The sequence below is a fragment of the Aquarana catesbeiana genome, linkage group LG04 (assembly GCF_042186555.1).
Source record: "Aquarana catesbeiana isolate 2022-GZ linkage group LG04, ASM4218655v1, whole genome shotgun sequence".
In the NCBI taxonomy this organism is placed as follows: Eukaryota; Metazoa; Chordata; class Amphibia; order Anura; family Ranidae; genus Aquarana; species Aquarana catesbeiana.
The window spans coordinates 292,339,103-292,364,652 of NC_133327.1; the positions used below are offsets into that span (position 1 = coordinate 292,339,103).

At 39.6% G+C, this 25,550-nt stretch overlaps 1 protein-coding gene across 2 annotated transcripts in view; it reads right to left on the reverse strand.

The window, feature by feature from the left end:
* Nucleotides 1-11,680: 11,680 nt before the first annotated feature.
* BMP5 (bone morphogenetic protein 5) overlaps nt 11,681-25,550 on the reverse strand; it is a 207,729-nt gene continuing 193,859 nt past the window's right edge. The window contains exons 4-7 of one of the 2 annotated variants that reach the window (XM_073626687.1): nt 24,438-24,635; nt 21,903-21,979; nt 21,524-21,634; nt 11,681-14,286 (exon numbers count right to left, since the gene is read on the reverse strand). In XM_073626687.1, coding sequence (XP_073482788.1) covers nt 14,137-14,286; nt 21,524-21,634; nt 21,903-21,979; nt 24,438-24,635 — 536 coding nt within the window. In that variant the 3' untranslated portion in view covers nt 11,681-14,136. Of the gene's footprint in view, nt 14,287-17,372; nt 17,922-21,523; nt 21,635-21,902; nt 21,980-24,437; nt 24,636-25,550 lie in introns of those variants that run through there. The other variant, XM_073626688.1, reaches the window with a different exon arrangement.

Consider the following 25,550-nt stretch of genomic DNA (forward strand, 5'->3'; position numbering starts at 1 on the left):
ATTCGTTTTACCTACAGGTGAGCCTTATTATAGGCTTACCTGTATGTAAAAATATGCTAAAGGGGTATACAACTGCTTTAAGGAGATTAACTCTGTCTATTTTACTTGTTTACCATTATCATTGAAAGTGAAAGTAAAAAAAAAAATAATAATTTGGGTTGTCCCCAGAAAAGTAATAGAGGTGAAATGTTCCAATGGGACACTAGTTCTGGTGACTTGAGGTTTCCCAAGGAATTGCCTTAATTTGCAGGGATTTCCTCTCACCTCCCATTTGGCTATTGGACAGGAAGTGAAGGGAAATCGCTGCCATGGGACAGAATTGGTGAACAAAATTCTGAAAGGGGTTATAACTCTTCCCTGCTCTATCCAAAATTGAAAAAAGGTTTTGCCTATTGTTCTGCTTTAAGCTAAGACAAGATTTTACAAGATAAGTAGTGTTGTGTCCTATAGTCAAGGAGGCAGAGTAATTCTTTACTAAGTAGTTCTTTATTAACAAGTTGGGGCATCTATTACTAATGTACAGTATATCATAACAGGAACAAAAACTGAAACTAACTTGTCAGAGTATAGAATGTATCATATATATATATATATATATATATATATATATATATATATATATACTGTAATTAGTGACAGAGGTTTTTTTTCATTCAATGTTGAAAAATACAGGCAACATCAATGTAAAGATTTTCATCAGATAACAATACTATGCATTTTAATTACATTGCATAATCCCCACAACAGGCCTTCTGATTCTTTGATTATGTCTAGACCAGGGTTTCTTAGCCAGTGTTCTGTGGTTGCTAGGGGTTCCTTGAACAATGTCAGTTTTTGCCTCTCAGATAAGTTCCCAGTGACACCAATGATCATTTTAGCTATCTGTAGGGGGGGAATTCTTCCCAATGGTAAGAAATGTTAGGGACACTCTTCCCACTAACCATCACACTAATGTATCATGAGTTATAGATATAGTAATTTTTAACAGGGGTTAAAGTTATTTCAAGGGTTCCATGTTGAAAAGGTTCAGAAAGTCTGGTCTAGACAGTTTAGATTCCTGATCTCCAGTTTGGTTGTTATCAGTAGAAATAGGAAAATGCCCTTCGTCAAGTGAGACTTCTGAAAAGTCTTGTTTAACAGGTGCGAGTTGATTGGCATTCCATATCCATCAATCATAGGTGTAAAGTCCTTGCTGACTTGGCACTCTAAGTGATTGGAAAATTTGGATTGTCCTTATTTTAATAAGCTAGGTTTCTTAAAGTAATTGTAAAGTCTTGTTTTTTTCCTATAAAAATAACAAACATGTTATACTACCCTGCTCTGTGCAGTGGATTTGCACAGAGCAGCCCAGATCCTCCTCTTCTCGGGTCTCTCTTCTGTGATCCTGGCCTCTCCCTTCTGTTCAGTGCACCCACAGCAAGCAGATTGCTATGGGGGCAACCAAGCCGAGTCAAAGCTCCATTTAGTCATAGAGCCCCAACCCGGCCCCGCTCCTTCTCTCCTCTAATTGGCTAGCTCACTTTGACTGACAGCAGCGGCAGCCAATGGTTCCACTGCTGTGTCTCAGCCAATCAAAAGGGAGAATCTCGGATGGCTAAGTCACTCATGGACATCGCTGGATAGAGAGGGACCTCAGGTAAGTGTTATGCCGCGTACACACGGTCGGACTTTTCGACTGGACTTGTCCGACGGATGCCGATGGACCAAATCCGGCGGACAATCCGATTGTGTGTGGGCTTCACCGGATCTTCAGCGGACTTTTCCAGTCACAAATCTGACAGACTTTAGATTTGGAACATGCTTCATATCTTTACGTCGTAACTCCGCCGGACCCAGAAATCCGCTCGTCTGTATGCTAGTCCGACAGACAAAAACCCACGCTAGGGCAGCTATTGGCTACTGGCTATCAACTTCCTTATTTTAGTCCGGTGTACGTCATCACGTACAAATCCGTCGGACTTTGGTGTGATCGTGTGTAGGCAAGTCCGGTCGTTAGAAAGTCTGTTGAAAGTCCGCCAAAAGTCCATCGAAAGTCTGTCGGACGGGCTGTCGGACTTTTGTAGCTGAAAAGTCCGACCGTGTGTACGCGGCATAAGGGGGGCTGCTGCACACAGCTCTAACAGAATTTCATCAAGAGTGCCTAATTATGCCCACCCTTTCTGGCGAGCTGCTCCGCTCATAGGAGCCAGTTATACAGCTTCTATGAATGAAACATGATCTTTGAATGGAGTGGGCAGACCTTTAAATCATCCACCCATCCTCCATTCATAGACAAGCAACACAAGATTGAATGGTAGTTAGTACTTAGGTGTCCATACCTGGTCACCAGTATAGCTCATGTAGTCTTTGCTTAGAACTTACAAATCCTTGGTGACTCTCATGTGCAAGTTGTATAAAATGTTCTTTGCATTAAAGTGTTACTAAACCCTCAACAGTAAAATCAGTGTGTATATGCAGAATAGCATGCTTGTTATACTCACTGTGGAACTTAGGGGTTAATCCTCTGTATTGTGTAAAAAAGGCTTTTTGATCTTGTATGGACGGACTGCTGCACATCCTCAGTTTGGTCTCTATTGCTGGAGTGAATATTTCCTGTTTGAGCTGAGCTTTTCAGGTCACATGATATTGACATCACACATTTGGTTGTGTATACAAATGCTAAATGACAGCCCAGTCCCTCCCTCCTCCACCATGCCCAGTAACTAAAAAAAAGAACACAGTGGGTGGGATGTTACATCTTGATTGATGGATGATCCGCCTCCCATAACAGCATGAGGACACAGGCTGTAGTGAAAATCTCCTTCTACCTAAACACTCAGCACTCAGTCAGACCCTGCAGTTTATCACATAACTGTGTTATACAGATCAGCCAAAAAAGTATATATTGGCAGTATTTTAATGTAAAAAGAGGATCTTTAACTAAAGACAGTATAAGTCTAATCTTGTAGAAAGGTTGTAGAACAAAGCTCAGTTTATTTTTGGAACTTGTCAATTTTCATTGCAGAATGACCCACAATTGTACTTATACTGGACATACAAGACAAGCTTGTTTGGTGTAAGGATCAGTAAATACAACTTAAACACCTTTGTCCTCTGTACTAGGAGTTGTCGGTAGGCTAATCATGAGAGACAATCATCAATAACATTTTTCAGGCCCAGCTTGTGTCTATTGTGTAGGTGAGGGGACATGCTGACACCTAAACATTTTTTACCTTAATGCAAGGAATGCATTAAGGTAAAAAACACTTAGGCTTTACAACCACTTTGAGGTCTGAAAGTAAGATGGAGTAGTTGTTTTTATCACAGCTTTCATATTCTCATTATTGAGTTATAATCTCTCTTGTGTTATAATGTGACTCTTGTGATGCAATGTGCTTTAAGAATAATTTTAAGGTATTTGTTGTGAAGATCCAGAGTTTGGCATTATACAATTATGCCAGATACCACTGTACACCAGGCACATTACTGAGGATTAAAATCATCAGTCTTTGAAAACAATTAGGTGCTTGTCAGGGCTGGGCTCAGCCCTTCCTTCTCTAAGCTGGCCACTGAGCTGTTGGCTAATTGCCAGCTCCCATCTCTCTTCACAGTTACCCAGCTGTTGATGATCCTGCTCGTCAGTCCTGCCTACTTAAGCCGTCCAGTCCAGAGGAGCTCTGCTTTCGCCTTGGTCACATCACAAGAAACTATCTCCTGCGTTCCTGTTTAAAGACTGGCTTTGCTGACATCCCTTCTGGCTCCAGATCCTGCTTGCTGTTCCACTACTTTGATCCCTGACTTCTGATTGGCTGACTATCCATCAGTAAGGCACTCAAAATAAATGCAGGGAGGTATCTAGCTTCCTTGTCCAGCAAAACCCAGACAACGTTATCTTTTTTGGGTGATGGAAGGTGGTTTTGTCTTTGTATTTTTATGGCTCAGTTTTTGTAATTAATAAAGGCTTTTTGTATTTTTTCCCATGGTTGTTTAAGATATCACTTTGTATAAGAGCAATTATACCAGGAGGCTCATTATCATGGTCCTGCTGGCAGTTCTCTTTATCTGCCTTTGTTTTTTTATATACCTAGCTTTCTCATCCAGCAAAACCTGATCCAGGGTAAAAAAATAATTTTGCTCCTCTGAGTTCTGAAAATACCTCCTCAGTATGTGGCAAGGAGTAACTATCAAAAAAGCAACTTTTTTTGGTTTAACACACATGGGTTAATTTATTAAAGGCAAATAGACTGTGCACTTTGCAAAGTGCAGTTGCTCCAGAGCTGAGTAAATGAGCAGAAGCTCTGCTGACTTCCATCATTCAATCATATGCAAGAAAAAATGTTATCTTATTTTATATTCCTTGCACGTGATTGGGTATTCTTTGCGAAGTGAAGCTTTACCTCATTTACTAAGCTCTAGAGCAACTGCCTATTCAACTGCCTAGTCTATTTGCCTTTAATAAATTAACCCATGTGTGTTAAACCAAAAAAAGTTGCTTTTTTAAAAAGCAAAGGCATTTGCTTTTAGTAAATCAACCCCACAGTCCAATACTCCTGTTCTCTTTATTTTCACCACAGTAGGAAATACCTTTTCATATGCATCAATTTTTTTTCCAATCATCTTATTAGTTTCTTAAATTCTTGGGAAACAACTTCTCTTACAGGGAACCATAAGCGCTCGGAATCAAGCAGAAGAGCCACACTGGCTATCGAACTTCATTTTTCTTGGCTCGCCGTGCGTGTTGTACGTCACTGCGTTCTTGGCGATCGGAATTTCTGACAAGCTTTGTGTGACCGTGTGTATGAAAGACAAGTTTGAGCCAACATCCGTCGGAAAAAATCCATGGATTTTGTTGTCAGAATGTCCAATCAATGTGCGATCGTGTGTACGCGGCATTACAGTCACTTGCAGGCAACCTGGCACAAGAACACGGTCTCTAAGACTAACTAACCAGTTTCAGAGTAAGTCAAGTAAGTGGTACCTTTGCAAAGTAAAGTATATATAAAAACAGTGGATCCTGTATCAAGATTTAGGATAATTGAGTAGCCCTTGTTAGCAGAAGCAGTAGTAATAGTTACAGGACACAAAAGCGTATTTGGAATGGAAGCTTCATAATTATCTGCCTTTAAGGACAGTGACCTCTGGAGCAGTAGCTTCATGAACCTGTCTAGCAGCAAAAGTATGGCAGATTTTTTCAAAGTGCCTCATTTTCTTGCATCTACCACTCTGTGAATATTTTGCAGTACATACAGTGTTGTCTTATTATACTGCTGAATCTGAGACAAACGGGATGGATGCCCATTTTTTTACATCCGTGCAGCAGACACAGGCAGACATCTTTATGGATGGGCTGATGTAAACAGACTCAACTGTCCATTAACATCAGGACACCTTTGGTGCATCACATTTAGGTCTTTTTCCGGAGACACATAGAGACTTAAAGATAAGCGGATGTAAATGGACACAAGCCCTTTAAATCTGCCTGTCCTTATAGCTGCATGGGCCTTCCCATCCCATCAGGTCCACCTGAAAAAGTGACAGGCTGACCTGATCAGAAAGCCTGCATGTAAGGGCCCTTAGTTCTGCTTTAACAAGTTCAGGCAATCATGATGCTTACAGGAACAGGAAGAAACTTGTCAGAGTATAGAGAGCATATAGGTACATGTAACAACTGTAAATAGTTACATCTATAGACCAAAGGTATGAACACTAAATGTAAGAGCCTTACCAAAGATTACAATCTGATTGTGGAATATACATGATCTATTTTTCCTGACTGTCATAGAAACAAGATTCTTGTATAGCTTGACTTGATATGCAGCTGGGCAGATTATAGAAGAACCAGTTATTTGGCCCCTTAGGTTATGGAAGTTATCATTTCTGAGGTCATTTAGAAAATGACCAGCTTTAGTAGACAGTGCCTGAGGCACTATCTTTATTGAACTGGATACGTTATTTTCAAGACTAAAATGATACAGTTTGTTTAGTAAACTCCTCTGTGTTTTTTATATGTTGTACATGCAACATAAATTTTCATCCTTGCATGGGTTCATGCCACATCACATTCTTCTTGCAAAAGCTAGACAAGAATGTTGATTAGTGCTTAACATGTCTGTTATTACTTCAACATGTTCTTAAAATTTTATTTTACAAGGAATTATAACTTACTCAAATCCAGGCGCCCACCAATGGATAACCTGCATTAGTAACAGCATGCTCGCTACTTGCTTATATATACAATATATACCTGTGTTTATCCAGTTTAGCAACAAAAAATGTTAAATACATTTTTAAACAATACAAATGATAAGTAGTGATCATAGTGAGAGCTTGACCATGTCATTATTATGCTCATTTATCTTATATACACACACACATTAACAGTAATTGTTGAAAAGAGGGAAAACAATTAAATCCAAACTCTCTTCACTCACAGCACCATAGGAAATTGCTTACCAGCTGTTTGTTATACACTTTCTCAACAACTTTTGTACTGCAAACTAGTTTAGTACAGTCTTTTCTTAATGAGTGAGCTTTGGGATTGGTGGGGCTAAATGTGGCATCAATTTGCACTAAGGTTCTTCAATTCTTGCCTTATAGGCCATAGGAGAGCACCAACCAGGGGACTCCAGCCCCTCCAGTACATGCCACTCTTATAGACACCTCAGATAGATGCAGCTCACAGCTGTTGTCACACATCTCTCAGTTGCTCTCTTAGAATTGTGAGACTGTAGTTGGCTGCATTATCAGTTAGCAATCCCAGAAAACAGGGTAAGGGATCTTTCTAGAATGACTGGTTCTCTGCAAAAAAAAAAGATATCCTCTCTGTTCCGGACACTCTTTAAAGGTCCACTATATTCTAAATTCTAGAGTCAAAAGCTGACCATAGATGGATCGAAATTTGGCTGGTTCAGCAGGGACTGGCCGAATTTCGATCCATCTAGGGTAGGCTGGTTGTATAGAAGTACAATCAGCCTGTTAGTCTGTATGGGCGGCAGCACTAATGAATGTGTTCTGATGGCAGAGAACCCTCACCACTGTCAGAATACAATTGGTCCACAAGAGGGATTTCCCCATGAACACCAAGTGTATTGATGAGGGAACAGAATTATTTTTTCCATTCAACAAGCTGGTTGAATGAAAAAAATGCATCATCTATGGCCTGCCTTATAGGCACATATACACATAGTACTAATATATGCTCAATTTAATTTTTTATCAGCAGCATTCTCCTCTAATTTTAAATAAAAGCTAAAGCTTCCTTTTTTGAATGTTCTGTCTAAGGGACTGGCACTTGTGGTTGTTGTGGCGTATCAGGGTGACCAGTCCTCTCATTGTCCCTTGTGTAGTCTTACTTGCGATTTTGTCTGACCTCATTAGGTCAGCATGTAAGTAACATGTAAGTAACATTGAATGGTACTATTATAACTAAGCAGAAACTTCCTTCCCGCCATTAGTAATCTCCACCCAGTTCTGCCCTCTAGTGATCAGCTGCACCCACTGTCTTGTGTCATCTACTTCTCTCCTGAGCCACATATAATTTGAGCAGAACAACCTGAGAAGTACTAAGAGTAGTGTGTAATATGTACAGATCTAGGTGTAGCACCCTCTAGTGTGCAAGTTGTAGATAGGTGTGTTGTTAGCATAGGCAGAAGTTAGTTTTAGCTCAGGGCTAAGCCTAAACTATGAATCTGGGTCAGGGTTCAGTGACTCAGGGGCTGGATGTCTCATCTGGCAGTGCTCTCCGGCACTTCCCCCTGGTCTGGAAATTTGTAGAAACTTCAAAGTTGGAGGATGGGAGTAAGGAGGCGGCTGCCATGTATATTTTAGAGGCATTGGCCAATCCCCAGCATTTGGCCGGCAGGAGGCAGAGTCTACCTCCTAAATAGATGTGGGCCATGCCAGCAGGGGCAGCCAGGTGGAAGATGGAGATGGAGTGCTGAGAAGGCTTTCAGTGGCTTTTGAGGGTGCCCCCTAGTCTGGGGGGGTGACCTCGGGCCTAGGGCTTGGATGCTCAAAGATTTTTACCCAGATACATGGAGGAAGTCATTCCTGGAGGCACAGAAGCAAGGAGAGAGGACAGCAGGAGCAGATCAGCACATCTGGAAGATCTCCTGAGAGTCAGCTGGGTGGGCTAGTAAGTGTCAGTCTGGAGGAATGTGGGGAGAAGTTAACCTGGAGGGCTAGTGAAAGAGGAAGCTGCAGCCAGGTGGGTTGGCAGTACCTGAAGAGGTGGTGCTGGGATCAGTAGCCACAGGAGAGATGTAAGCTGGACACTGAAGTTCTACTACACACCTAAGGGACCTCAGGCTCCTGTCTGTAATGGGCCTTTGCTTCACCTGACTACGTGACTGTCAGGCAATTACAGTGTTCCAGCTAGGTTATGCAAGCAAGTGTGTGCTGGAGTGTAGAAAATGAGCTGTATATAGAGACTGTATATAGGTAGAAGTGCCCCTGAGGTTGTTGTTGAAGTCAAATGGGCATCCTATCCCTAATAAGTAATTACTCTCAATAAAACACAAAATGCAAAGTCGTGGACTGTTCTCTGACTCAAGAGTGCCTGTGAAAATTCGGGTGCCAGGCTAACCAGGGTGGATGATCCCAGTATACTTGGGGCACCTTAAGGGGTGCGCTACATGGGTTTCTGAATGTATACACTGCCAGTGGGGGAATAGGGGTAGTGACAGAGGACAAGATAACTTCCCAGACATAACCCCCAGACTCACCTAATAAACACCTACTATTGTCCCTACCATCCAAAGCATGTTGAGATGTGTAGTTCTATGTGGGGGCATGAAACAGATCATTTGGGAGTTTTGTAGTTGCTATCTTTGCTATCTTGGAGGTCAGGTTTAAATAATACAATAATACAAACAGAGGCATGGAGATTTTTTTTATTTATAAACAAATGTGTGACTTTTAAATCATTATGCAACATTCGTATTTGAGGTAAAATGGTTGTTAAAAAATAAAACTCTGAACTCTGTATAACAGTATATCCCTTTTGTAAACTGCTGTATATACTGAGTCATTAAATTTTAAATGTATTATGGTTAATTTAGTAAGCACTAACTCTTAAAGCGTACTTTAAATCCAAGAACAAAAATATAATATATTGCAGCTTACCACTCCTTTGATGTGTTGGCTGCATTATTTTCACTTTTCAGATTAATACAAAGCAGGCTGAAATATCCCTATTGGCATGTACAGCATGTGCTGTACAGAGACATTGTGGTTCCAGTGAAGATTTGTGTATGATAAAAATGCAATGCATTGCCAGCAGCAAGGTGGCCCAATGCTCTGCTAATACAAAGAAGGGCATCTTTTCCAGAAAAGCAGTGCTGTGATCACAGGCTCTGATGTGGCAGTTGTATTAAAATCTTACTTGATTTGTTGTAGCCGTATTAGTGCAATTGTGACAGAGAAAATTGAGTACTGTCCGTGATACTTTTTTTATTTGCACTAACATACAATTTTTCAGGACAAGCTTTCGGGGTATGTCCCCTTCTTCAAGGTCCAAGCAGTACTGCTTGGACCTTGAAGAAGGGGACATACCCCGAAAGCTTGTCCTGAAAAATTGTATGTTAGTGCAAATAAAAAAAGTATCACGGACAGTACTCAATTTTCTCTATTAAAATCTTGAAAGCAGTGAATTGGAAAGTGCCAAAAAATGGCTGTCCTCCCTGAGGATTTTATAGGCTCTTAGAGTACATGGATCTCACATTGACCAGATGGAAAAGATGCAGTTATCTGATTTGATAATCCCATGGGATCTTAGAACCCATCTACATAAGGCATTTCTACCTATTCTATTATACGCATTCTGTTTTAAACATAATGGACTGTTGAGAGTAAGTGGAATAGCTTAAGAACACTGCCTCAGCAACCATATTTCACATGACTCTACATACCTTATTGTTGGTAAAGCTCTTATTTATTGCATAGCCTGTCAGACCACTCCTTTTCAGCACATTTCCAAGCACACTGCCCAAAGTATTGTTTGGGGTGAGAATGGAGAATTTCTGTAGAGGTCAATAGAGTTGCATGCACGCTGCCTTAGCAACCATATTCCACATAACACTACATACCTCAGTGTTGATAAAGCTCTAATTTTGTGCACAGCCTTATCAGACCATTCCTTTTCAGCCTGTTTCCAAGAACACACCCCAAAGAATGGGTTGGGGTACTAATGAAGAATTTCTGTAGAGAATAATAGCAGTGCATGCATTTAAAGGCAGACAGGGCATGCCATCATTCTCTGTAGTGGTTTTCTCTCCCCACCTGTGCTGTAGCCCCAGGCTGTGTGCTCAGTCTTGCATTATTGCAATAGAGTGCAGGCTGCCATGGCTCTGGGTGGGCCATGCAACAGCAAGCAACCTCTGACAGACATGGAGATTTTAAGACTCTACAAACCATGAGTTACAGTATCTCACAAAAGTGAGCACACCCCTCACATTTTTGTAAATATTTTATTATATCTTCTCATGTGACAATACTGAAGAAATTACACTTTGCTATAATGTAAAGTAGTGAGTATACAGCTTGGATAACAGTGTAAATTTGCTGTCCCCTCAAAATAACTCAACACACCACACGCCATTAATGTCTAAACTGCTGGCAACAAAAATGAGTACACCCCTAAGTGAAAATGTCTAAATTGGACCCAATTAGCCATTTTCCCTCCCCGGTGTCAGGTGTGAATGGGGAGTAGGTGTGTTAAATTTGGTGTTATCGCTCTCACTCTCTCATACTGGTCATTGGAAGTTCAACATGGCACCTCATGGCAAAGCTCTCTGAGGATCTGAAAAAAAGAATTGTTGCTCTACATAAAGATGGCCTAGGCTATAAGAAGAATGCCAAGACCCTGAAACTGAGCTGCAGCACGGTGGCCAAGACCCTACAGCAGTTTAACAGGACAGGTTCCACTCAGAACAGGCCTCACCATGGTCGACCAAAGCAGATGCATGCACATGCTCAGCATCATATCCAGAGCTTGTCTTTGGGAAATAGACGTATGAATGCTGCCAGCTTTGCTGCAGAGCTTGAAGGGGTGGGGGGTCAGCCTGTCAGTTCTCAGACCATACGCCACACGCTGCATCAAATTGGTCTGCATGGCTGTCGTCCCAGAAGGAAGCCTCTTCTAAAGATGATGCACAAGAAAGCCCGCAGTTTGCTGAAGACAAGCACACTAAGGACATGGATTACTGGAACCATTTCCTGTGGTCTGATGAGACCAAGATAAATTAATTTGTTCAGATGGTGTCAAGCGTGTGTGGCAGCAACCAAGTGAGGAGTATAAAGACAAGTTTGTCTTGCCTACAGTCAAGCATGGTGGTGGGAGTGTGATGGTCTGGGGCTGCATGAGTGCTGCTGGCAATGGGGAGCTACAGTTCATTGAGGGAACCATGAATGCTAACATGTACTGTGACATACCGAAGCAGAGCATGATCACCTCCATTTGGAGACTGGGCCGCAGGGCAGTGTTCCAACAATTTTGGCCCAATTTGGACATTTTCACTTAGGTGTACTCACAATTGTGGCCAACGGTTTAGAAAATAAAGGCTGTGTGTTGAGTTATTTTGAGGGGACAGCAAATTTACACTGTTATACAAGCTGTACACTCACTACTTTACATTGTAGCAAACTGTCATTTCTTCAGTGTTGTCACATTAAAAGATAGAATAAAATATTTACAAAAATGTCAGGGGTGTACTCACTTTTGTGAGATACTGTATATGGAACATGATAACAACAGCGAGCTACTGCTAGTACTAAAAGGGTGAATGAGATCTTGGATTACCTACATATCTACTCTATGAACCGTGCTACCAAATGTACTGAAATATAAAGTCTCTAGAACTGTGAGACAAAAAGTCATATATAAAAAGGTCAACCAAATATCCAACCCAATGGAAGTGTTTGGTTTTAAACACAGTTTTGAGGAGTATTAGTATTCGTAAATCATATTTGTTTTTCTTTTTGAGAACTCGGCATGTATAATTTATATTTAAATGCAAAATAAGAAAATATTACTTTGAGGGTGAGGTATTAATAGAAAGGTTCTGAGATGTAGCGATTGGAGTGGGCTGGGCTTTTTCTTCATTTATAATGAATGTAAAGCTTTATAAAGTACTGGCAGTCCCTGGATTACAAACAAGGTTCTGTAGGTTTGTTCTTAAGTTGAATTTGTATGTACTGTAAGTTGAAACAGATACATTTTTGAAGTGTATCTCCAGCCAAATAAATAATAGTTACTTTTTTGGATAGCATAGGGAAGGGTTAACACTCCTGCAATGTTTGTTTTGCTGTCTGTGCACCTGTTTAGAACATTTCACCTCATGTTCTGTCCATGTGACAACTGAATTATGAAAATGTTTGGTTGTTGTGGAAACAAAGATTGGTAATAAAGCTTCAGTGGAGACATCTTCTTCCCATGATAGCTCTTACAGGAGTGAATTTCCTTTCCTAGGGGTAGATTTCTTCTCACTTCCTGTTGTCTCCCTCTGTTTGTAAGTGTGAGACGTATGCATAGGCGTGTGCCTAACGGGGCTTCTAAAAAAATAGTAAAACAAAAATAATAAAACTGTAAAAAAGAATAAATAAAATAATAATAATAAAAACTACTGACTCCTTCCACTGCCCTACTGACACCGTCTATTGCCCTACTGACACCTTCCATATGTATACACATGCACACACATGCATATGTGTTTGAGCTTTAGGGTGCACACCCTAATGCAATGGGCTGTGCACGCCTATGGACGTATGTAAGTTGAATGTTTGTAACTCAGGGACTGCCTGTAATGAGTGTTACAGGGGTTATTATTCTTAGAGCTGTAAGGAGGGCATGTGGGAGAGATCCTAACTTAAAGCGATAGTAATCCCGTTGATTTAACATTATCAAAAAACAGTTAAATTCCCAGAACCTGCCGGAAATGTAACTGTTACATTGGTTGTGCTGTCAACCAAGCTGTCAAAGCATACAATGGCTGGTGTCATAACTGACCACATGTGCAGCATCATGGCAGTTGAAGATTAAACAGAGGCCAAGATGGCAGTTTCCTTGGCTGAAAATGATAGGAGGGTTTACTTCCAATTTAAGGGTGCTTATACTTTAAGGGGAATATTTTTTAGGCAGTTAAAGTAACTTTTACCAAACATTCAGTGCAGGTAAATCTTCATGTATGTGTTTTACATTACAGTGATTGATTAATCTAAATGTTTGGTGAATGTCACATTCACTGCTTTATAATTTTACCCTTAAGTGTTAATTTTATTGCAGTAGATTGGAAATAGCTAGTTGTACTTATTAATGAATAAAGACTACACAACACTGTGCATAATCATGTTGTTATTGTAACTCAGGTCAATGTCTTTTTATATATAAAATCGAAGGGAGGTTTTTTTTTTTCTAATTCAAATATTTTTAATTCCTTAATTACATACCTAAAAGCAGACACTCACAGCTTTCACCCAAAGGGTGCTTTTATAAGGTCAAATACACTTTATTGACTGTAGACAAAAATGTTAATTAGCTATGGAATTATTGAAAAATATTTTTGAACAACAGTAAAATAAAACAATTTTCTGGGGCTCGTTAATTAAACTGCAAAAAAAAAAATGTTTTAGTTTTCCATTACATGAAAGGTAGCAACATCTTTAATTTTGTTTTCCTTTTCTTTTCTCCATTTTTCATGAATCAGCTTCTTAAAATTTCATAACTCCTACACCATGACATTTTTTGTTGTTGATGAGCAATGGGTGGATTAACATCATATGTTATTTTCTAAATAAATACTACATCAAAAGTTGCATGGCATGGTTAATTTACCACATTTTGCAGTTATTAAATAATTACAAGTTTTTCTATGCGTACATGTAAACACAAACAGTTGTTCTGGTAATAGGAGGTTAATCTGGAGTGATTTAACTTAAAAGTTTAATATTGAAATGAATGTGTTCATAAAGAATTCTGTCACAAGGGTGCATTTTCTAATAAAGCATTACTGAAAAAATAAATTACAAAATTCTAATATATACATAACACTGTACATATAAATGTATATTGAGATGTACTGTATATTTGAAATGTGTTTTATTTCCTAACCAGTTCATTGCCTGTAATGATGTAACTCGAAATTCTATAGTCAAAAACTACTTTTAATGACATCCACAAGACCTGACAACCATATTTCTATACTTTTTTAAAATAACATTGGAGCTGTCATCAAAGTAAAGCACAGATATAGCATTTAGTTTTGTAGGTGCACAGCATGGCTTGGGGACATGTTCAGGAAACATCAAATGGACCTGTTAATAAAACAAGATTATTACATTACTGTTTATATTTCCTTTATATTTCCATGATGATTTAAAAAAATATATTAAAATATCTTTATAGTGTGAAGCTTTATTTAACATCTAATTAATTTTTAGTAATTTTTTGCAAGACTGTACAACACAGGACGACTGTAAAGAATATGGTGTCACTCAGAGACTGTCTAAAAGCCCCGCTCCATCTGGCAAGGGATAGATGCACATATAAAATTCAAACAAAATGATTCCCAACTGGTTTCCTGGACCACTATAGGGAAAACTCCCTCGATCCCTGAAATGGTCATTATATAAGGATATAAAGAAAGTATATGAATTTAATATATAAGCCCATCTAAAACTGATTATTCAGTGTTGAGTTAGTGCCAGGAAAATGAATCAGTCATTGGCTTTCTTTCATCTGTTAGAAACTACAGCAAAGACTGCAGCAGTTACTAGCTGTACCCCAAGCCATAATGAAGTTAAGAAAGTCTCATGCTCCCGGTGCTAATAATTTGTGAATCTGTCCAGGTTTTATTCACCCAGGGTTCACTGAATCTTATTCAAAATTTGTCAGACCAGAATTTAGAAGGGAATCCTACTGAAATCTGTGTGAGGGAAAATCTGGTCATTAGATTCTGGTCATTTTTAGGCAAACTGATGAAAAAAAAGATACAAGAAGCTGGGCACTGCCATGGAGAAGAGGTATCAAAAGAAAAAAAGAAGGGAAAGAGTGGCAGCATACATTAGCAGCACATATTTGACTGCAATTAGCTTGGCCTACATAGAGGAACACCCCAATCTGACTCATTTCAGTTGGGAAAAAATAGGTTTTCTGGTAGCTTAAGCGGCAATACATGCTTTTTCATGGGCCTGCAGAAAAGAAATCCTAAAGTGATACCTAACATACAATGTTTAATTGCCATTATGCCTTCTATTTATGTATAAAGATCATGCTAGGCATTCTGTTTCGGTCTGAATGTAAATTCAGACGAACTTTTGGTTTTTCAGAGATTCGGATGTATCTGAATCTCTGAATGAAATAGTAATGAATTTTGTTGAAATTCGTTCAATTTTGTTTTGTTTATTCGGTTTCTAACGGGTTCCAAATTTTCAGAACAATTCAAATTCGAAGGGCCTGGTTTGAATGGGGGGGGGGGCCTCACGCTGCTTTTTTTTTCTGAATTTTCTATTGCTCGCATTTTTTTTTTACTTTTCAGCTCTGAGCGTGAAGCCCACTGGCAGCTGATGAGTCATCTGTTGTTAAGGACGTGGTGGCCGGCTTCCCGGCCGGCTCCATCACAACCAGCTATTCTTCACACAGAATTCGAATTGGTTGATCATTTTTCGATCGATCCGAATTTGAATAGTTGGGAGTTTGGAATTCGTTAGAAAATAATAAACTAAATTAAATTGAATGAAGCAAAACTAAATTAAACAAATTCCAAAACGAAACAAAATTAGTAACATAACAAATCTATCCAAAACAAAATGAATTTTTGCGTTCTGCATGTGTCTAGATCATGCCAGTGTATTTAATGTAATATAAAAAGCATCTGAGAACCTTATTTAATCATTGATAGTCAGAGATCACATGATGTTTCCCAGGTTTTTCCTTTCCTTAGGGAAAGATCTGAGGGAAGAGTTTCTGGTACTCTGCGGATGTATGTTCTATAGCAGCAGAAGTCATCTGGACTATGAATCTGTGTCTGCACAGCACTAATAGGTGCTGTGCCAGTCACATGACATGAAATATGTCTTTCAGAATAGAGACTCAAAATAAATAATAGCAACAAAGTATTTTAAAGCTTAATACAAATTTATATTTCAAAGCAAATGTTTATTATTTTTTGCAATAACGTGGTGTAGGCAGAATTTAAGTTGACTGACAATAGCTTTGTTTACACTGCAAAGATATCTGGAGAAAGATCTGCCATTAATAGATTGTGTAACGCCCCTCCAGCCTATGTCGGTGGTGTGAATGTGCTGAGACTAACAGGGAGGTGAATCCTCCATCAATCACTATCTTACAGTTGGGTCCATTTGGATACAGGCACAATTTTCATACTTTTGGCTCTGTATGCCGACAGAAAAAAAATAAAAGCAAACTTGAAGTGCAGACTTTCAGCTTTAATTCAAGGGGTTTAACATAAATATCAAGTACACATTTTAGGAACTGCAACCATTTTTATACACAGCCCCCCGAGTTCCAGGGGCTCAAATGTAATTGGACAAATGAATATAATCATAAATAAAATGTTCATTTTTAATACTTTTTGAAAATCCTTTACTGGCTATGACTGCCTGAAGTCTGGAACCCATGGACATTACCAAAGACTGGGTTTCCTCCTTTCTGATGCTTTGCCAGGCTCTAACTGCAGCTGTATTCATTTGTTCTTTGTGGGTCTTTCTGCCTTTAGTTTTGCCTTCAGCAAGTGAAATGCATGCTCAATTGGGTTGAGATCAGGTTATTGACTTAGCCATTGTAGAATATTCCACTTATTTTCCTTCAAAATCTCCTGGGTTGCTTTTGCAGTATGTTTGGATCATTGTCCATCTGTACTGTGAAGCGCTGTCCAATTAAATTTGCTGCATTTGGCTGAATCTGGACTGACAGTATACAGTATCTCAGAAAAGTGAGTACACCCCTCACATTTTTGTAAATATTTTATTATATCTTTTCATGTGACAACACTGAAGAAATTACACTTTGCTACAATGTAAAGGAGTGAGTGTACAGCTTGTATAACAGTGTACATTTGCTGTCCCCTCAAAATAACTCAACATACAGCTATTAATGTCTAAACCGCTGGAAACAAAAGTGAGTACACCCCTAAGTGAAAATGTCCAATTGGGCTCAAAGTGTCAATATTTTGAATGGCACTGCCAGTTATTTTGAGGGGACAGAAAATATACACTGTTATACAAGCTGTACACTCACTACTTTACATTGTAGCAAAGTGTCATTTCTTCAGTGTTGTCACATGAACAAATATAACAATATATTTACAAAAATGTGAGGGGTGTACTCACTTTTGTGAGATACTGTATCTCTAAACACTGCAGAATTCATCTGGCTGCTTCTGTCTTCTGTCACATCATCAATAAACATCAATGACCCGTGCTACTGAAAGCATGCCCATGCCATCTCACTGCCTCCACCATGTTTTACAGATGATGTTGTGTGCTTTGGATCATGAGCTGTTCAAAGTCTTCTCCACGCTTTTTTCTTTCCTTCATTTTGGTACATATTAATCTTAGTTTTATCCATCCAAAGAATGCTTTTCCAGAACTGGTCTGGTTTTTTTTAGATGTTTTTTGGCAAAGTCTAATCTGGTTTGCATCTTGTGGTGAACCCTCTGTATTTGCTCTCGTGAAGTCTTCTCTTGATTGTAGACATTGACAGTGATACAACCACCTCTTGGAGAGTGTCCTTCACTTGTCTGGATGTTGTGAATGGGTTTTTCTTTATAATAGAGAGGACCCTATGATCATCCACCACTGTTGTCTTCCATGGAAGTCCAGGTCTTTTTATGTTGCTGAGCTCACCAGTGTATTCTTCTTTCCTCAGAATGTACCAAACTGTTGATTTGACCATTCCTAATGTTGCTGTTATCTCTCTGATAGATTTCCTGTTTCATTTGCATAGACAGCTAGTTTGCACGCATGATGTAGTTTCACAGCAATATGCAAATTTCAAATGCAAATACTACACTTAGAACCAACTCCAGACCTTTTACCTGCTTAATTAATGAAGAAATAATGAAGGAGTAGCCCACACCTGGCCAAGAAACAATTGTCCAGTTACTTTCGGTCCCTTGAAAAAGGGGAGGGTGGCTATTCCTAAGACCTGCAATTCCTAAACCCTTCCTCCAATTTGGATGTGCATACCCTCAAATTAAACCTGAGTGTGTTCGCTTTCAGCCCATATCCATTATATAATTATAGCTTAAATATGTTTTGGTAAATATGGTGCCTTTAAAAAGTATTCATACCCCTTGAAATTTTCCACATTTTGTCATTCTACAACCAAAAACGTGTATTTTTTGGGGGATTTTACATGATAGAACAACACAAAGTGGCACATAATTGCGAATTAGAAGGAAAATGATAAATGGTTTTCAAATTTTTTTACAAATAAATATCTGAAAAGTGTGGCGTGCATTTGTATTCAGCCCCCCTAAATCAATACTTTGTAGAACCACCTTGCGCTGCAATTAGACCTGAATTTTTTTTGTATATGTCTTCACCAGCTTTGCACATCTAGAGAGTGAAATATTTGCCCATTCTTCTTTGAAAATTTGCTCAAGCTCTGTCAGATTGGATGGAGAGCAACTGTGAACAGCAATTTTCAAGACTCATCACAGATTCTCAAATGAATTTTGGTCTGGACTTTGACTGGGCCATTCTAACACATGAATATGCTTTGATCTAAACCATTCCATTGTAGCTTTGGCTGTATGTTTAGGATCATTGTCCTGCTGGAAGGTGGACCTCCACCCCAGTCTCAAGTCTTTTGCAGACTCTTAAGCCCCATACACACGATAGGACTTTGTACAAACTTTCCCTTGGATTTTTGTACAAAGGGCATTGGCCAGAAGTTTGTCTTGCATACAAACCCCCACCCCAAAGAACCTTGTCCCCATGTTGATGAGGACAAGGGCCTCTTCCCGACAACCCTGGCCATTGGTTGTTGGGGTCTGTGGGTGAGGGGCTTATAGAAACCTGGGAGCCCTCTTCAATAAGGGGGCCCCCAGATCCTGGCCCCCCACCCTTTGTGAATGAGTATGGGGTACAGGTTTTCTTCTAAGACTGCCCTGTATTTTTCCTCATGTTTGCTGTGTCCCCCACATGGCTTCTTGCAAACTGTAAACAGGAATTCTTAGGCTTTCTTTCAACAATGGCTTTCTTCTTGCCACTCTTCCTTAACCTCCCTGGCGGTATGATTATTTCAAATTTTAGGTGCTGAAAGCGGTACAATTATTTTGCATGGAAATTTGGCGTTTTATATTGTAGGCCTGTAATTCTTAACAATAACACACTTAAATCTGTCCAAACAAGAGTCTAGTAGATATCCCGGGTATGATAAAGTTTGAAACACAAAAACATAAATTATAATATAATAAATAAATATAAATAATTTAAAAAAATAATAATATAATAATAATAAAATACATTTTCCCACAATTCACTATCGCTCAATTTTGCAAGTGTTCTAATTTACTATCGCTGTTTTCTAGCTGGTCTAAAGCCACTTTTGACGTAAAGGGACACTTTTTGGTTGCTATGGACAATCTCCAGTTTCCAGGCAGAAAGAACAGTATATATAACATAAAACTGCATGCAGGGCATGGGTCAAAGCACTGGGGACAAAAGGGATGTGAAATAATTTCATACAGTACTGTAATCTGTAAGATTACAGTACTGTATGTGTTATGATTTTTACAATTTTTTGAATTTGCCGCCAGGCTCCGCCCCCATGAGTCGCGACGCTCACAGGGAACGGAGCCTGGCACGGAGAGGCTTCAGAGGAGACAGAGCCCACAGACACTGCAGGGGACATTGCAGGATCCTGGGGACAAGGTAAGTATACCACACCAGGATCCTGCAATGTAATCCTGAGTGTGGCTCGGGGTTACCGCTAATGGGACTGAATTTTAACCCCGAGCCACACTCTGGAAAACCGTCAGGAAGGTTAAAGGCTTGTGAAGCCTAAAAGATTTGTGAAGTGCATCACTAATAGTTTTCCTGTGGACAGATTCTCCCACCTGAGCTGTGGATCTCTGCAGCTCCTCCAGAGTTACCATGGACCTCTTGGCTGCTTCTCAGATTAATGCTCTCCTTGCCCATCCTGTCAGTTTAGGTGGGTGGCCATGTCTTGGTATGTGTGCAGTTGTGCCATACTCTTTCCATTTTCAGATGATGGGTTGAAAAGTGCTCCATGAGATGTTCAAAGCTTGGGATATTTTTTTATAACTTAACCCTGCTTTAAACTTATCCGCAACTTTATCCTTGACGTGTCTGGTGTATTCCTTGGCCTTCATGATGCTGTTTGTTCACTAAGGTTCTCTAACAAACAAAACAATTTATCATGTTCCTTCCACTTCAAAATTACTTGCCACTTTGTGTTGGTCTATCATATAAAATCCCAATAAAATACATTTATGTTTTTGGTTGTAATGTGGAAAATTTCAAGGGGTATGAATAATTTTTCAAGGCACTGTACCTGAAAAAAAAAACTAAAATTGTTCCTGTGTACAAATATATATGGACCTAACTGTATATCCTGCAACCATAGTGTTTAGATATTGGAGGACATGGAGGAGGGAGGGGATTGTAATTCATCACTGTGTATATGCCCACATGTGTAACTCTATAGTCATGTGGGCTGCACCCATAAGAAAAATGAGGAAATTAAAGGGATGGCAAAGTCTCATTTTTTTTCTATTAAAATAACAAGCATGTTATACTTACCTGCTCTGTGCAGTGGTTTTGCACAGGGCAGCCTGGATCCTCCTCTTATAGGGTCCCTGGCTGGAGCTCCTGGCCCCTCCCTCTTGTTGAGTGCCCCCAGAGCAAGCAGCTTGCTATGGGAGCACCTGAGCTGAGCCGCAGCTCTGTGAATCCATTCAGACCATTCAGAGCTGCGGTTTAGCCCCACCCCCTCTCTCTCTTCATTGGCTAACTGAGTTTGATTGACAGCAGTGGGAGCCAATGGCGCTGCTACTGTGTCTCAGCCAATCAGGAGGGAGAGTCCCGGACAGAAGAGAACTGAAACTTGAGCATGCTCAGTAGATGGGGCAATGGTTGATCTATACAATCTCAGGCTGCAGGAGCGATACGGACAAGAAGGAGGGACAGTGAACAGCAGGATCATCCAGGATTTTTGCTATCTACAGAAAATGAATGCTCTAGTGCAATGTGTGTATAAAGACAATATAAAAAAGCATGTATTGACAGTTTATAGTGATTTGCATTTAATGACAGTTTAACATGTGTTGCTAGATTAAGACTCCTTATCATAGTGAATGTGGGTAGCTGAGAATACATGCATGAATACATCTTGCTACAAGAGTCCCCAAGATGCATACACATCTAGAGTGGGGCATTCAACCAATCTGCATCCACTAAATATGAAATATCAGTTTAGGTTTTATTTCTAAATAATTATTTTTAAAAAGTTTTAATTTAAAATAAAACACAGTGTACACTTGCAGAACTTTACATTACTCACCAGAGTTTGTACTATGGCATGATTAGTGGCATTCATATGAGCATTGAGAGGAAAAGAACATTCTCCATCACAATAAAAGGCTGCATATCCCTCTGGAGCTATTATCCAGTCCTAGAATAAAATACAAGTATCATATTTAGAAACTGCTATCTCAGCATTGTTACATTCTACATTCCTTGGTATAATTTTATAATTTATAATGCAATAACAATACTGTTTCTAATCTGATGGCCATACTTCCTTACTGTTTTTAAACTGCAGAGTCATATCCTTTAAAACAGCAATATTTCATTAAAAGATCTCATTTACATGGTTTAAAATACTTTTGCTAATAAGCAAGAAAACAATTCAATGCAAGACACACACATTGGTCCTTTACCTGCCATCCCAGGTCACGAAAACTGACGTATAGCTCATGCTTTTTACAAGCCTGCTTCTGCTCACTAGTGTTGTAATCTGTAGGTAAACATAAACAGGTGATTTACAGTTAAGGTATTTTTCATTAATATGTGCTAATAAGTGATATAATTATGTTAACCTTATATACTGCCAAAATGTATCATGCACTGGAGATCCATGATTCCATGTTAAGTTAATGTATAAATGGTAAAAGTGATTACAATAAGAGGTTAAGGCTTGCATCATGGAATGACATTAGGGATAGTGGTGAGCTGAATATTCTTGGGTTTAGTTCAAGCAGGGTTTGACGAACATTAGATAAGTCCATATATTGAATCTGAACCCAATTGAAATCAATAAGAATTTGTAAAATCAATAATAACCATTTTCTCTGCCATTAGGTAAGGAATTGTTATACAAATAGCATGGGGGCTAGACACTGGCCTTGGGGACATGTATTATTGCAATAAAAAAATGACCCCAAGACACAGTTTAGGCCCCTCCACTGTACTGAAATTGCTTTATTTTTATGATTTCACTGCACATTGTGAGCTTCTCAAAGTGCATTAGAAGCTCTAAAAAGTCAAAGAGAGCCTGTCTCTTGAATCCCTTGTGCATGCAGCTCTACAAACTAATCCCTAAGTATTTGTGGGGCCTATGTAAAATAAAATAATAACTTATGCTTTTTGTTAACATTGTTTGAATAGAGGTTAAATCACGAAGGAAAAATTTGCGCTAATCACAAAGTGTAAACAAGCGGCCAGCAAAGTTCGTTGACATCAAACATAAAATCCAATAATAAATAAATTGCGGCGCTAAAAAAAAGTCCAGAAACATCTGAAGAATGGGAGAAGTCTGATCCCCAGGTATAGTACAGATGTAAAGGGACACTCGTCACCACATGATAATGTAGTCTGCTTACCAGAAGGCTGTGCAAATATAGCATGTATGGATATTCCTCAATAGCATCCAGCAAATCCAGCTCCCTGGAACCCCTCGTCCTGCGCATCATGTCTCAGAGCATATCTCTGTGCAATATCACCAGTCCCACCTTTGATGCGATTACTGGGAATTGTAGATTTGTGAAGGAAGTTTTTACAGAAGTTGCTGTCTGTGAGGACGAGGGGTTCCAGGGAGCTGGATTTGCTGGATGCTACTGAGGAATATCCATACATGCTATATTTGCACAGCCTTCTGGTAGGCAGACTACATTATCACATGGTGACGAGTGCCCCTTTACATCTGCACTATACCTGGTGATTGTACTTCTCCCATTCTTCAGATTTTTCTGGACTGTTTTTTTTTAGCGCCGCAATTTATTTATTATTGTTTGAATAGACACTGGTGACATAGCCTTGTCCTCACAATTTAGGCCTGGGAAGGTTATGTCACCAGTACCTTTCTGGGAGATCCTTTTCCTAAACTGCAGAATCACGCAAGATTTCACAGCTTTTTTTCCCATTTGTTCATTCGCATGTTGCCATAGCATCAAAAAGCAACCATGACTATGGCAATATATAAACAATATGGAAGGCAACAAATTACAGGAAGTAAATAAAGAAATTATCCTCTGCCCTCACTGAAAATGGCCTATGGAATTGGAGCAGTGAAGATAAAATTGCAAAGCTATTAAAAGAAACAAAGGCTGAATTTCAAAGCAAAAAATTGCCAACTGGACCTATAGTATGTATTTTTTTAATCTCTGTATGAATAAAATGGAAACAAAATGATTTTATAAATGTATGTGATGTGTCTCTTTATGGTACCTACAAACTTCCTTAATGTACAGTACATACTGTATTTATTGGCGTATAACGCTCACCTTTCCACCCTGAAAATCGGCTGCAAATAGTGTGTGCGTGGTATACGCCAATACTGCAATTTGGGCTGCCTAGGAGGAAACGGGGAGGGGGCAGGATGAGAGCTGTCAGATTACATACAGCGAGAGTCTCCTGTTTACTCAGCGGCCTCTGTAATAGGAAGTCCCATCTCCTGGGCCGGCATTGCACCAGTGTTCTGTCTATCATAGCCGATCCAGGAGGCAGGACTTTGTATTAAAGAGGCCACCATGTAAATAGGAGATTCTCTCTGTATGTAATCTGACGGCGCTCATCCCGCCCCCCTCCTTGTCCCCTCTGAGGCAGCAGTAATCTGAGGTGAGGCTGCAGATAGGCAATGATGAGGCTGCAGATGGGCAATGGTAAGGCTGCATTGATGGGCACTGACCCTTATCTTGTTTCAAAGTTCTTTATCTAAAATTTAAGTTTTTTTCTTGAAACTTCCCTCCTAAAATGAAGGTGCATGTTATATGCCTGTGTGTGTTATATGCCGATAAATACGGTAACTATGTTCTCTAACAGTTATATTCAGATACTGCTGACAACTTGTTTTCTTTTGGCATCCAAATACACACAAATACTTTTACTGAGTCCACCCCTTTAAATGAATGCCAAATTTAGTAATCTGCAAGCTCAGACTTGCTTAATGGAGATTTAATTTACTTTTTGTTTCTTACCTGTAATACTAGGCATTTTCGATGCATCTTGCTGTGATGAAGATTTGTTCTTGTCTTGCTTTTTCCTTTTTGTGTTTGCAGCCCTAACTGAGCGCAACAAAACCTCACTTGCTTTAAAGAAAGCTACTAGAAACGGTTGCTTTGACTGGGGTCCATGTCTCCCAACAAGGCCAACTGACTTAACATTGACACTTCGGCCTGAAAAAAAAAAAAGAACCCAAGAAATAAACAGTTGACTTATATTCCCATAATGAAGTTCCAGTCAAAAAAACGAAAAAATTCTAAATTTCATGAACCGCATTATTCTCAGCTGGCTAGACAAATCTTAATGTACCTATTCAGAAGACTAAACATATCATATTTTCTGGTTCCAAAATGACACTGGAGGCCCGAAACATGACAAATTTGTGGTCTAGCAATCCTTCACATATCAATCCACTGTGTACAAAATTGAGAAAACCTGGAAGTTATTATTATTATTATTCAGGATTTATATAGCGCCAACAGTTTACGCAGCACTTTACAATATAAAAGGGAGACAATACAGTTATAATACAATAAATACAAGAGGATTAAGAGGGCCCTGCTCAGAAGAGCTTACAATCTAATAGGGTAGGGCAGGTGGTACAAAAGGTTGCAACTGTGGGAAATGAGCTGAAGGAAGCGGTAAAAGATTAGCTGGAGGCCTGAAGAGATGAGTTTTCAGGGATCGCCTGAAGGTAGCAAGAGTAGGGGATAGTCGGACAGGTTGAGGTAGCGAGTTCCAGAGGATGGGAGAGGCTCTGGGGAAATCCTGGAGACGAGCATGGGAGGAGGAGACGAGGGAACTTGAGAGTAGGAGGTCTTGGGAGGAGTGGAGAGGACGGTTTGGGTGATATTTGGAGACAAGATTGGTGATGTAGCTCGGGGCAGAGTTGTGAATGGCTGTGTATGTTGTGGTTAGTATTTTGAGTCTAATTCACTGGGGGATTGGGAGACAGTGTAGGGATTGGAGGAGAGGGTTGGCAGATGCTTAATGGTGGGTAATATGGATAAGTCTGGCAGCAACATTCATGATAGATTGAAGAGGGGATGTAGAGGTAGACCAGTGAGAAGGGAGTTGCAATAGTCAAG